The 14240-nt window shown below is 35.1% G+C and overlaps 2 protein-coding genes across 6 annotated transcripts; both read right to left on the bottom strand.

The window, feature by feature from the left end:
- Positions 1–1186: 1186 nt before the first annotated feature.
- Positions 1187–10802, bottom strand: LOC145641483 (putative galacturonosyltransferase 7). Of its 2 annotated transcripts, none has more exons than XM_081692293.1 (10): positions 10347–10802; positions 10228–10274; positions 10099–10164; positions 9043–9102; positions 4300–4402; positions 4176–4222; positions 3748–4046; positions 3214–3571; positions 2610–3131; positions 1187–1989 (listed from the first exon to the last, which is right to left on the bottom strand). In XM_081692293.1, the coding sequence occupies exons 1-10, from the start codon at positions 10513–10515 to the stop codon at positions 1711–1713; spliced, it is 1950 nt and encodes a 649-aa protein (XP_081548419.1). In that variant the 5' UTR covers positions 10516–10802; the 3' UTR covers positions 1187–1710. The 2 variants fall into 2 exon arrangements, with proteins under 2 accessions (XP_081548419.1, XP_081548420.1); XM_081692294.1 differs by having other exon boundaries at positions 3748–4043; positions 10347–10801.
- A 383-nt stretch (positions 10803–11185) lies between these two features.
- Positions 11186–13709, bottom strand: LOC145641484 (uncharacterized). 4 transcript variants are annotated; one of them, XM_081692298.1, is made up of 6 exons: positions 13557–13658; positions 12986–13018; positions 12675–12762; positions 12464–12594; positions 12193–12381; positions 11186–11821 (listed from the first exon to the last, which is right to left on the bottom strand). In XM_081692298.1, exons 3-6 carry the CDS (start codon positions 12760–12762, stop codon positions 11450–11452), a joined length of 780 nt encoding a protein of 259 aa, XP_081548424.1. In that variant the 5' UTR covers positions 12986–13018; positions 13557–13658; the 3' UTR covers positions 11186–11449. The 4 variants fall into 4 exon arrangements, with proteins under 4 accessions (XP_081548424.1, XP_081548421.1, XP_081548422.1 ...); XM_081692295.1 differs by having other exon boundaries at positions 11190–11821; positions 12675–12780; positions 13557–13688; XM_081692296.1 differs by having other exon boundaries at positions 11191–11821; positions 12675–12753; positions 13557–13687.
- Between the last annotated feature and the right edge of the window lie 531 nt (positions 13710–14240).

Below are 14240 nucleotides of genomic sequence, written 5' to 3'. Positions count from 1 at the left end.
CCCATAAATTAAATAAATGCTCAAATTACCACCCATTTCAAAAATCCGGTTGATTTTGTGTCTGTGGACCCCACCCAACGCTTATTATGACCCTTTTGACTGATTTTTTCACCGATTTTTCTCTTTAAAAACGCTCTCCTAAGTTCAATTCACATTATTCTCTATGAAATTTTGTAGAATTTGGTGAAGAAAATGTGAATTAAAGTTTAGAGAGCGTTTTTAAAGAGAAAAATCGGGGGAAAAAATCACTCAAAATGGTCAAAATAAGTGTTAGGTGGGGCCTACAGACGGAATATCCACCGGATTTTTGAAATGGGTGGTAATCTGAGCATTTATTTGATTTAAGGGTGGTAATATAAAATAAAAAATTAAATGGGTGGTTAGTTCGAAAATGGTTACATTTTTGGATGGTAATTTAAAAATTAACCTAAAAAAAAATTAAATAAAAAAAACATAAGAAATATATCGGCTAACAAATTAAACATATCAGCCAACAAAATATACATATCAGCCAACATTAAGAACATATAAGCCAACAAAATAAACATATTAGCCAACAAAATAAAACATATAAGTCAACTAAAGAAACATACCAGTCAACTGGTGTCTAATAGCAGCCAATAAAAAGAACATATCAAATATTAAAAATAAATAAATTAAAAATTAAAAAAAAAAAATTATCAACTAATAAAAGAAATACTACCCTGCGTTACAGGTTCTATACAATGATTAGACATTTTCCCTCTCTGCTTTATGTCAAATCATTGCACATTACCATGTAACGGGTATTAATATCAGTCAATAAAAAAACATTAGCCAAGCCTATCGCACCATATTTATGCAATAGGCCACACCCAATACCTTCTCAAAAACATTTTAAGGCCAACGAAAATTTATTAATGAGTAATTAAGGAAAAAGGTCTGCTTATCAATATTGATCGAGTTATTTGAGAAAAAAGTTTGCAGTCAAAACAGATTCCTTAGGCCAACAATTGAATTTTCCTTATCCATAATTGACAGAGCAAAAGAAAACACAAGGAGTAACAAATAAAGATTGTATGTGATGATATTTTTATCTAACATATTAGTGAAAGATATGATTAAAAAAAAATAGAAACTTAAACCATGAATATGGAATAAAGTAATTAAGTAGGGATGAAGATAATTAACAACAATCCAACTCTGATTCGAAAAAGAATGCCAACTGAAAAATTAATTGATAACAAGTCAAACAATGGAGAATCAATCAGGCGAGCAACATTCAACATCCAAACAGATAAAAATGATAGTGAATTAAGGGGTTATCTCAGTCCACCCATCACTTACATTAACACTAAGACATACACACAGGACAGATCTGCTGAGTACAGCAATTCCATTGGATTGGATGTGATTTACTTTCTATAAATCGAAACCTGATATATACATATTCCTTTGATGTCCCTGGATCCCTGAAATCACAGGCTAAGCATGTCCAAAAATCATTGATCCCGGCATGTCCAAAAAGCTTTTCTGTCTCTCTTTGATCAACAAGGAGCTCTTCTGTTGCTTGAAAGAATCATTGATATTTCATGTCTTTTCAACTATGAAAGAATATAGCATGCCAACAAGCCCATCACAAGAGTCGCAGCTGCATGTTGGAACTTGGAAGTCATAGCAGCAAAGGATTCTTCTAAATCCTCAACTGAGGCAAAAGAATACTGTAACCTTTTAAGGAATGACATTGCAATCACTTAAAAATTGATCTTCTCGGTTCAAAAACTTAAACCATAAACTTCTGTATTTAGGAATGCCTAGCTCAAGCCAAGGTTTCATGTTCCCATTGTAATGCAACACTGCAAAATTTTTGATAAATTGTAGATTAAGGCCATAGTCATGACCCAAACCTGACAAAACCCACGTATCATCAAGCGCATAAACCTGGTCCTGAAATGTAAGCAAGCTAGCCTTGGACGCAGTAGCTTCATGCTGTCTACTTTTCATTGTAAGCTGTAAATTGGAAAGGGTCAATAAGTAATTACCGGCACACAAACACAAGTATATTATATATAGCTGCAGATAAGATGCTACCTCTCTTTTAATAAAGCTTTCCTACTATGGAACATGGAAGCCAAAAAGGTTGAACAAAAAACAATGGAAGTGAGGAAATATTTCCAGGCATAGAGAGGAAAACTGGAAAAAGAATTCAACCCAATCCAGATTCCAGTGCACTACAAAGGAGCCTACTGCCTACCCCATGGAAAAAATATGGAATGGCAAGTAGAAAAATCATACATACATAAAGAAAAAAAAAAGTAGAATTTTTTCTGTTAAACAAGGATGATAAGACAAGAAAGATGATTAGATAAAATGTCTCACTTCAGGGAGACTCAAAATGAAAACCTAAAATCCCCTTCATTTCAGACCCACACAAAAAAGGAAGAGGGGCAAGCACACCCCCTTCATTTCGGGCCCACACAAAAAAAGAAGAGGGGCAAGCACACCAGCACACATGCTTCTTTCATGCTCTAATACATACAAATATCAATTTCAGATCAGAAGACCCATATATCCCAACAATGCTCAACCATACCAAAAGAAAGTGTTCACGTAAAAGAAAATAAACTCACCTCTTCTACCATTCTTCTGAACGTTCCAGTAAGATTAAAGTCCCTCCACCTAGCCAAGTCAATCACGTTCAATCCAGACATCCAGGCACAAGAATTTCTATTGAAATTGGTTCTACCTAGATAATTCTCCAGCTGACCCAACCTTACTGCACAATTCTCAGCAGCACCATTGACCATCCCTCCCATGTTGATTCTCCATAATGCTGACAAGTCTTGCTGAACGACAACATCATCATCCAGAACAACAATTTTGTCCAAATTTTTGAATATTTCTGGAATGAAATAGTGTGCATGAGAAAATAGGGAAACATATTGTGTCTCATAATGCATCTTTGGAAACTTGTGAGATTGAAAGGTAATACGAGATTCCTCGGGCAATGAGGAACCGGGTATTATATTGTACTCTTCAATATTCAATACTTGAATTGAGGCTTTCTTGAACATATTTCTGACAAACCATAGCTTCATAGCATAAAAATTCTGTCTGTCTGTCAGGACATGAAAAACCAGCTTCGAACTCTCCTGAAAAGAAGTCAGTTGTAAACATCAAAACAAATAGTACGATTTGAAATGAATAAAATAAACATAAGAGAAGAAAAATTACTTTAGCATGTACAACTGTGGAATTAATTGCAACAGAAGATGCTAAAATGTTGTTGGAGAAGATAACATAATGATACAATTTTGGATCTATATATTTCTCTGTCACTGAATCTTCCAGAACCTCAGAGGAAGTGTGGAAATACTCAACAGTTAATCTCATGGACAGGCAATGTAGAGATTTTGGCATTGTCTGGACAGCAAGTTGATAAAGAAAGGCACTTTGCTTCGTGTGGAAATTAGCTTCATCTTCAGTCAGATCAACAAGTTGCCTAAATTTCTTGTCCACATTGTTGCAATCCACAGGAACTGATTTGGCTCTAGCTATTGCAGTTTCCATTTTTCGCAGCTTATCCTCAACACTGATTGACACATACAGCAAAATTAAATGTATTTCGTACATTTAATCTCTTATAAAATGTTATCATAAGGATACAAAAGAGCAGAAAAAATATTTTGAACAATCATTGCAGGCAACAGCTGAAGGGGGGGTTGTGTGAAGGGAAGTAAAGGTAATTTAAGATGGTCAAATACTTACTGTGGGGGAAGATCAGCATCCGTAGAAGCTTCACTAAATATACGCTCAAAATCTTGTATATTTTGCTTCAACTCCCTTGACAAGTTCTCATGCACAGGAAGCTTGGCAATGCTCGGGAAGTATGCACGAGCAACAAATAGCCGATCCTTTAACTTTTTCACCATAGAGTCCATCATATCTTCCTTATGTTCATGACGCCAAATGCAATAGCTCCCAAACCTCAATTCACATGGAATTTCACTTTCATCACCTTTTGCTAGCTGGCGCACTTCAATGGATTTGCTGATGTTGACATTCTGCTAGGATTTTTTAAATTAATATTGATGGCGGCTGGGTGACTACTACTAACCATTGAAAAAAATTCTACAAGGAAAAAAAAAACTAACTAAATTAATACAAATTATGGAAAGTATATACAGATATTATACTTTTCTTTCTGGAGAGGCTTCACGGACATTAGTCTCCACACGATGCCCTGTAGATAAACAAAAGGGTACATAATCTTTTTTTAAAAGAATTAAACTTTAAAATCATACTAAAATATTTATATACCAGGGCTTCCTTTAGGTTGATAAACATGCATAGGAGCTTTGGTCATGGATCGATTTAATCCATCTTGGTCAAATATTTCATGATCTTGTTTTCCAACACGCTCCTGATACTCGAAAAGTATATTGTAAGTGACATAGATTAAACACTAACCACAAACACAACAGGATAATTTATACTGTCTTAGACTGGTACAATGCTTCACGTTAAGATCCACACCGAAACCCATATCCAGATCAAGAATTCACATATTGGCAATTAAAAGCACCAGACTCAAGTCAGCTGCTATTCATACAAGACTGATTCACTTTGACCAGCAAGTGGCATTTGCAGTTAGATTCTCTTAGATAAGCTTCATTGATATTAGCCCACAGCCCACTAAAAAGAGCACCTAGATCAAGTTGATTGATTGAATACAGGATGCAGTACTTCAACTAACAAGAGGAATTTGTAGTTTCAGACAACCTACATTAGAATTCTCAGACAAATTTCATTTAAAATTCGCCCAGAGACTTGCATCACTCAGACCAAGGACTCAGCAGAGGCAATGAAAAGTTCAGCTTGACAAAAGATAAACAACGCCCTAGGCAAAAAGTATAACGAGTTCAAGTACAAACAAACGATGTCCACAGAGCACATTCTTGAAGAAAGATGCTGATACTTCATAAAAGATTACAAATGAAGTAGATAAGAGTCCTCCAAAATAATCAAAGATCAGCAATTTGACAATTTTTGAAAATGTAAGAAAGTAACATATCCTTGAGCAACTGTGGCGCATTCCCAGCACCAGGCAAACCACTTGACTTAAAAACGAGACTTAACTTGAGATTAACATTTGGATAAAGTAAATTCCTAAGATTTACCTACCACCCTCTGGCTATCTAGAGCTTTTGAGCAAACGTAATTCCTCTTATGAGATGGCTATACACTGATACACATTTACGATGGATAAGTTACTCCAATCCACACAAAAACCACCTAAATCCCGACAAATACTTCTCTACCCAAAAAGGCCGCCAGTAAAAGTCGCTGTACATCCCACCATATATCTCCTCAATATAACCATATATTCTGGAATCAAAGCTACCGAAGTTACTGAATTTCCTAACCCTTCCACCCCCATTGGGAGAACCACAGACCAAAGAGGCATATTAAAACTTGAAAGTAGTACATTTGTCTCCGGGCATTGAATAGGGTTGGAAAAGAGCCCTATTGCACATTCCCTGAAATAACGAGGGCCCAAAATAGGAAAGAGCCAAATTTTAAAAACTAAATATTTCAAATTATGCTTGATTATCATACATCATTAATAACCAAGTACAGTTGGTACTCATATTTGCATTCCATGAACGAGGTAGTAGTTTGAATCCCACCACAAGCTTCTTTCTTATTTCAATAGAAATAGATTATGACGTTTAAATTAAGTTAAAAATTACTTTTTTGGCCATAAAAAAATATTTCCTCTGTTTTTTAAGTTGCATCACTTTGCAAATTGCGGATTCCTAGGCGATATTTGGAGATGAGGGAGATAGAGAGAATAAAAAAAAAATGGACCCATGTGACAGGAGAGAGATAGAGAGAGGTGCAACTAATTTAGCACTTCCGTTTTAGGAAAGTGATACACTGTGCGAATAAAAAGAAACGGATGAAATAGTAGGTTATATATTCCCATACTTCAGATCCTCATTTATTTTTTGGAAAATTTATTGCATATATTAAATATAATCGGTTATTTCTTTCAAATATTAGGGCCAATAAAATAATTAGCTTAGGCAGTAGGCACCCCATGTAATAGATCAACCTAAGGAGGGGTAGTATAGGTATTCTAGTAATTTTAGCTCACTAGGTTAATAGTCCTTAGTATAAATAGAGAGAGAAGGGAAGGAAATAGATAGGCAGAAATTTGGTATGAATCTTTTGGAGAGTTATGGCCTAAAGCTATTTTGGAGAGTTGTGAGCTAAACTCACTAACGAAGATCGATAGCCTTAAGCTATTAAATTATCGTTTGTAGCCCTTCCACCATTATCAATCAATCTTAAAGCTTCAGTCTTTAATATTTCTTGCAACTTACAAAAATCAGATTATCTACATTATTCAAAGAATCAATCTTTCTCTATAATTCTACTGTTATTTGCATGAGTTAGTAAGCAGTAAATATCAGTTCATTACACCCCATAATTTTAAAACAGCACTGGTTTGTCTAATCTAACAAACTACACACATTCAACTTAAGGAGAGCCTTGCCTTTATCAAGAGGGCTGGCAATAAAGGTTAGAATACTTGGTCCACAATTATCAAATAAGATTAGATACAGGAAAAGGTATGTGAGAATAGAAGCAGTAGGCGAAGGCCTGACATCTATCTAATTAAGAAATCCTCCATCTGCAACCTACATCCACTATTGATTAAAATCAGATTAGTTTTGCTTCTTGTAAACACATGTATTTCTATTTCCGAGTAACATATTATTAAGAAATATTCATGAAAAGTTTAATAAATTATAAGAAAATTAAAAGACCAAAACAGCATTGAGCACTAAAAATCCTCAAAGTGAAGAGGGATTACACTACCCACAAATGGTAAGAAAAAGAGACAGAAGTATACAGATAAACGCTGCCCAATTCTCTTTGAGGAAGTATACAGACAATATTAATCTCCTGCCCTTTACAATCCTCTTAATTCTATCTATCATCAGTACATCACATCCCTTATCCCATAACGTACAACAGCCACAAACCACTGCATTGCCTTTGAAAATGGTTCCACCCTTACGCAATTAAATCCAAGCTAAAATCATGAGCTGGTAAGTAGATTTAGGATCCAACTTGTTTTGTATACAGATGTTACCACACAATTGAGGTAGCCTTTTATGCCAAAACACACTGCTTAATAATTGATATCCCCCCTCCAGACTCCCCACCCCGAGCTTCAAACCAAAGAATAAAAAAAAGAAACAAAGCTTGTCCGCAAGGAAATATCGTTAACTTGCAAAAAACCATCATGAAGAGCTCTTGGAAAAGGCTTTGCTAAAGCTTTATTTACCTACCCTGAATACCCTCCTCCACTCTCACTCCCCTCAAATATAAATTTACAAAATATATTGACTATACATACTGCCAAACAATGGATCTTTTTTGAGGTTCAATAAGTATCAGAGTAGTATAATTTTATATCAAAATAATTGATTAAAACATTACACCAGTCCAAATACATAGAAGTGAACTGGACTTCGTCTACAGATTTAGAACATTAGAGGCATTTTCACTTGACTTCAAAATAACTAAGCACATTTGATTTCTTCAATCAATTTCACATGGCAATTCTTACGAACTTTACTTATCAAATGATACACACCAACTTTAAGCAGTCTACTTCAAAATCAGCACATAGACAAAAGAAACATAACAGATGACTGACCCTAATAATCCAGTCCACAGATTGTCTTTCTCAAGAGCTAAAGGAAATTTGCCATGGGTATCTAATAGTATCTCTTCTTCAATCCTATGAGGATGGGCTTCCCATTTATATAAATACATAGCGAGATTCTGTGCTTGCAGAGTTGCAGCTATCTCTCACTACCCTAACCTTAACTCAGATTCACAAAGGTGCACTTGCATTTCAGGGGTGATCAAATTGATTTCTTTCCTTCTCTTTAGAATTGGCTCACTTTCGTAGTCTCTCACTCCATTTCTCCCTCTGACCTTATCCTATCGCAGTCATATTGGAAGCCAGCATCTACTTAACTTGAATAGGTTATGTCCAATTATCATCCATTGCCTATGAGCCATTGCTTCATTCTTTAAAGGTGTACAACGCAAGCATGTGTTACTCCCGCCTCATTAAAGCTTATAATTTACTGCTTCAATTTCACCTCCAGATGAAGACTCCAAAATAAATCACTTCAAAGGTCTTGTAATAGACTAGTATTAGGAAGGGCAATTTGGGAAGTCTAGTACTTTTAGGCTAGTAGTCCTTACTCCTTAGCCTTAGTATAAATAGGGGATAATATATGCAATTATGCAATAGGCATTATGTGAATTGTGAGGAAAATATGTTGAGAGTAGTAACCTCAAGTTACTAGGAGAGTGATAATCTAAAGTTATCAAGAGAGTAATAGCCTTAATCTATTAACCTATCACTTTTGTACCCAGTTTCTGCCATTATTAATCAAAGTCTCAAGCTTTTTCTTTATTTATTAGCCTTATTAAATCGAAATACAAGTCAGATTATCAGTCCATTACAGTTCTTCAATAATTAACAGTTTAAAGAACATGTAATCATGTAATGTAAGAAAGTCTGATCCAAAACTTGGCAGTAAAACCCCAAAAAAATTGAAACTATGAGTTCCATTCTCATAAAATCTCAAGATCCACTTGTAGACCTCTTAAGCACCTTAATTAATCATACAGCAGAAATAATTTCCTATACATTTTTTTTAAATTGATTGTTCAGGTAGCGAGGTGACTCAGATAAAAGAAGTAGCAACTATGGTGATCACATCACACCTCCCCTCTCCCCCCTCCCCCCACAACAAAACAAGAAAAGCATAAGAGGATCACATGGAACATATGGCAAGTAAAGACAATAAAATTATGAAGCACCTTAGCCATTGCAAAGCATTTTGCTTAAAGAATCACAATGCTGATGCACATTGTAATGGAAACCAAAAGGTATAAGTGCTATCTCTATTTAAAAATGCAAGATGAGTCTTAACCATTAAAATATTATGTAATGAAGTGATGAACCTTAGGAAGTGCAGGTGCCAATCTCTCTATAAGATCTTCGATATGTCTTGTCTCATCATGCTGCAAAAAGTAATACAAATAAATTATAAAAATTATAAATCAGGTGTTCATAAATGTATTGAGGAGCATAATATTATAAATGATAAGAAACTTAGTATGCCAAAAGAGCTACAGGCAAAATAATTATAAGGTCATACAGTAGGGCTGTAAACTTCAATCAGAAGATCCCAGAGGACAAGCCATAGACTAAGATCTATATATGCCATTCTTAATAGAATTATAAAATTAGAATTATAAAAACTTAAAAAAAGGCTCTCCTTGAAAATTGCGAATTGTAACGGTTATCATACTTGAGCAAGCAACCTATCAAAATTAGAGGTAAAATAAAATTGGAGATGATATGTTGTAGCTTAAATGGATGTTAAAAAATAACGCATGATACAACTAGGGCCCTGGAGTGATTAACCAAAGTAGGTGTTAGAGTTGAATTGTACTGAGCTTGATTCAATAGAAGTGTATGGTATAGTTGAGTTGTAGATACTAGCTACTTATGTAAAAAAGTGTAAAATTTGAGAGCATATGCCATCTGATTTGTTCCAAAGTGAAGTTATTGAACCCAAGAAGCTCTTCTAATAAAATGTTTACTAATACCTGAAAAGAGTTACTTAGATTGATGAAACAACTAGGCCCCAAGTGAGCTATAAAGCTTGTCATTTGCCAAACAATCTGAAGTGCACATATAAGTACAAGAATGGATTTTTATAGTGTTGAAAAGTCCTTAGGGCCTAGAGGTTGTTGAGAGTAGTGAGTATAAACAAGGTACAAGTAAATTTTATAAGAAAACACAACTTGCACTTCTAGGACAAGAGCCGAAAAGTTTTATATTTCAATTTGACATGACATACATTTGGAGCATTGTGAAATAGTATGATACCGTGAGTAGTAGCTTAGTGATTAAAATATAAACTAGTTAATAACTAATAAGTAATGTCTAAAGATTGACATTGATCTGTGTTTGAAAGAATGCATGATTAAAATGGATGTAAACAGGCATACCTGATCCATGGTGTGGTTGTGGGATTGATAAGCTCCAAGAGCAACACTATCACTATCACTATCATGCTGCAATCAACAATAGTATCAGTCTGAGCCCCCAAATTAATAAAATTAAAACTAGTTAGTTACCTGAGGAGAAGAAGAAGAAGAATCATGTTGTTGTTGAGACGGAAAATCTGCAAAGAAAAAGAAGAATGAAAGGTAGGATCTAAAGTGATTGAAGACAGATCTAAGTTTGGAAAACGAACCGGATCCAGAAAGAGAAAGAGTAACTGGAGAGTGGAAAGCATTGTGAAAACCGAGGAGAAAGACGAGTGGAACGAGCATTGATAGAATCACAAGCCCCATCACTGCTATTACGAACCCTTTCCATCTTCGCTTTGTCGCCGCTACTCCATTTGCGCCACCGCCTTTCATCTTAATTGTTATCAGAACACCCCCATTCCCACCGCCACCTCCGCCGCACTCGCCCTCCTCTTTAATTTATTAAATAAAATACCGACTGCAGTAATATCACCCTCACGCTTCTACTATCCCCCCAATTGCCTTTTTCTTGTTTTCCTTTCCCTTTTTCCTTTTTACGGAGGAGAGTATTAACTAACTCACTCTCTCACTTACTAACATTTCTACACTACAAACTACTTATGTTTTGTTGTTTTATTTTTCTTTCTTCATTAATTACTCCCTCCACCCTTGAATAACAGGCCACCCCATCATAATATTTTAACTTTGACAAGATATTATTAATCATTAAAGAAATAGATATTCCATAATTTGGTATTTATACATCTAACCTTGACTTAGAGTATTTTTTTTGGTTAAACAATGTGGAGTATTTAGTATCTACCTATACATCTATTAGTATTAAATTCCCGAGCAAATGTATCATGTGTTGCTTACTAGCTTCCTCATTAATAGGTGACTTCTTTCTTTACAGGCACTGAGGCACATGAACATAACTAATCATAGTCGTAAAATAAAATAACCAAGTACATATCCAGGTAGTTCCTATTGCATATTCATTTTAATTATTGAGTTTTTAGAGATATGCGCACACTTCAAATAACAAGTGCACATAATTAACCTTTTTCTAATTGCCTATCAGAATGAAAGTTTGGGGTACATCTGTTCAATCAAAGAATCACAAATCACACACATCTCCCACAAAGCTCATTCTAGTTTGATTTCAGCCTCATTGCATTGGCACTATCCTAAAATTAGAAAATGGTACAAAGCCTAATTAATGATCAGGAACCTTTCCAATAAAACATGATGACACCCACAATAGTAAGCGAGGACATCTACAAACTGCAATAGCATAAAATTGTATAGATTGCATGTATATAAACAACTAAGGACCCTCTCGCATATCTGGCTTCCTCTTTGCCTGTTGTGCAAGTCGAACATCTCTCTCCCTTTCAAATTCCCGGTAATCTGCCCTACTTAGGAAGGAGACCTTGTCTAAATATTGATTTGAACTTTTCTTGTAGGCATCTAATTCTTCCTCATAATCCTTATTTTCTCCTTTGAATTCTCCCCAGTCCTTTTTGGTCTTATCAAGAAGACTAAGCTTTGGTTTCTTCTTTATTTGTTCCAGTACAGAATCCACAACAGAAGATGGCCCTGCTTGTGCCTTAGCCCTTTCAGCTGCTTCTTTTGAGCTGGGGTCAACCATCTTCTTCACCTCAATCTCTTCACCAGCAAAGTCTCGAAACTCAGTGACCTGAAATAGAACAAAAAGTTCACAGCTCAAGATTCAACAACCCTTATTGACCAATAAAATATGCTCCAAACATTTAACTGTAATGTTAATTTCCCATCAATGACCAACTGAGAAAAAAAAACGTGCTCTAACATAAAGGACAAATAGTCTGCATTTTATGAAAAGAAAACACAATAGCCAGAAAGAGTCCCTCTTTCCTGCTCTCCCCCCTCTCCCCCACCCCCCCCCCCCCCCCCCACCCCCCCTAAAAATAAGAAAAAGAAAAGGGCCTAGGAGAGCTAATACAGTACAATAGAAATGATTGACACAAAATACTGAATCAAACATGAGAAAGAGAAAAGGTAACCAGTAATCATGTAATTAGTAATTACCTCGACTTTTCCCCTGTTTGATGCAGAGGCAGCAGCAGCATCTCTGGCAGCTGCAAGAGCAGTAGCTGCAAGCTTCTTGGCCTCATCACTGGTTCCATTGTGTGCAGTAGTGGAGTGCTTCCTTTCTGAGGATGCCCCATTAGCCTCTTGTGGTTTTTTTGGTCCCAAACCCAATAATGACATCCAATTCTACAAAGAAGACCAAAATAATAAGAAATTGATCACTTTATTCCCTGAAGATTTAAGATAAGCACTTTCAAAAACACCTTACATTGGAAGCTTTATCTGTCTGTGGAGCTTTATTTCCATTTGGAGTATGTTTGTTTACAATGGAGTTTAGTGTATTTGTAGATACTCCTTTATTCATCTTCTGCCACACAGCATCCACTCGAGCTTTGATCTCTAGCAAAATGATATAGGTTTATCAAGATCTGTAGTAAATTAAAAAAACAAACCTAAGGGGTGCAGGCATATAATGTTACCATGATCTTCAGGCTCAGCTTGTGGAGCAGAAACTGAAGCCGTTTGGTCTTTTGATTCAACGGGAATTGCTTCCATTTCCTGCATCATCTAAAGGACATCATCAATCTGAACAGCGGCATAGTTGTTCACATCATGTCCCAATGCAAGCAACAAATTAGCACACAACAATGGTTTGATAGCCCAATACAATACATTTCAAGAATTAACCAAATGTTAATCATCTTTGGTATCTGTGACTAAGAAGAAGCCACATTATTTCCAAAATACATGTAATGCACATATGCATAGTTGTAATAAAATAGTAACTCACAATGTAACCCAAATCCTTAGCTCCTTGCGCACCCTACTCGAAATACAAGAATTACAACAAATAAACATTATGCATCACAACAAAAAAAAGAAAAGCAATAAAAAAATCAAAATCCAGTAAATATGGAAATCAAGAAAAGGATGAGGAATGCAGTATGCGTCTCTTGAAAACACCAAATAATAAAAATAAAATAAAAAAATAGAAATGGAGAAAAAGCAGCAACATTGATGCAAAACTCAAAGTAAGAAAGATGAAGAAGCTGTTGATTACTACTGATTAATAGCAGAATCTGAATCCAGACCAAAACAAATACGAAGTACTTGTTATTCAGTGAATAATAGAAAAGGAAGACCGTATTTCAACTCATATTCCCCTTTTTTTCCTCTCAAAATCTCAGATTTAATTTTGATCCCAGGCCCGTAACATTCAAGGATTATCAAACTGAATTCTTAATCAAATTATAAGAAATACAAGTACATAGTTGTATATAAAAGAACCCTAAATTGAGAAAACTTAAAGATAAACACTAGATTGCGAAAGTGAAATACGATGATTAACAAAATTGTAATACCTGCTTCAATTCAATCAAAGAAAGAAACCACTTCAATGGAGGAGAGACACAGGGAAGCCCCGAGGGAACCACTTCTAAAGCTCCGATATACGGAGTACTGCTCTTTTACTTTTTTTTAATTGTCAATACTCCGTTTCTAACGTCAACTCGTCAACTAATACTCCGTTTATTTTTTAAAATCGTATCATGTTTTTTTTTTTTTTTTTTTTTTTTTGAAGGGCTATTTTAATTACTTGATATCTTGAAAATTCTAATTATCCATGAATATCAACTAACTACCGTAACAAAAAATAAATACTACAGAGTATTAACACAAATACTAGATAAAAAAAATACCGTAAGGGTTAAGATTTGATTAGAATCCTACTCTTTCACATTGCAAAATTCAAGTTACTAAACATGCTTTGAATATTTTGAGTTTGAGACTTATTCTCATTTGAAATTGTGTTTATCCATGTTAGTGGGCTATTATGGCTAATAGTTTATCAATATACGAAGTATAATTTTGACATTACTACTAATCATTACTACTAGTCATAAAAGAGTACATGCTGCCAATGTTTATCATGCATTATTAAGCATAAAATTAACAATTTGTTTGGATTTTAAGACAGAGAAAAAGAGAGGGCAAGGGGAAGAGAGAGAGCGAGAGAGAGAGAGGCGTGGAGCTCTTTCCCCTTCACG

This window comes from Chenopodium album, chromosome 8 (genome assembly GCF_948465745.1).
Source record: "Chenopodium album chromosome 8, dcCheAlbu1.1, whole genome shotgun sequence".
Classification (NCBI taxonomy): Eukaryota; Viridiplantae; Streptophyta; class Magnoliopsida; order Caryophyllales; family Amaranthaceae; genus Chenopodium; species Chenopodium album.
The sequence above is the reverse complement of the archived record's forward strand: the minus strand, read 5'-3'. Positions and strand labels throughout refer to the sequence as shown.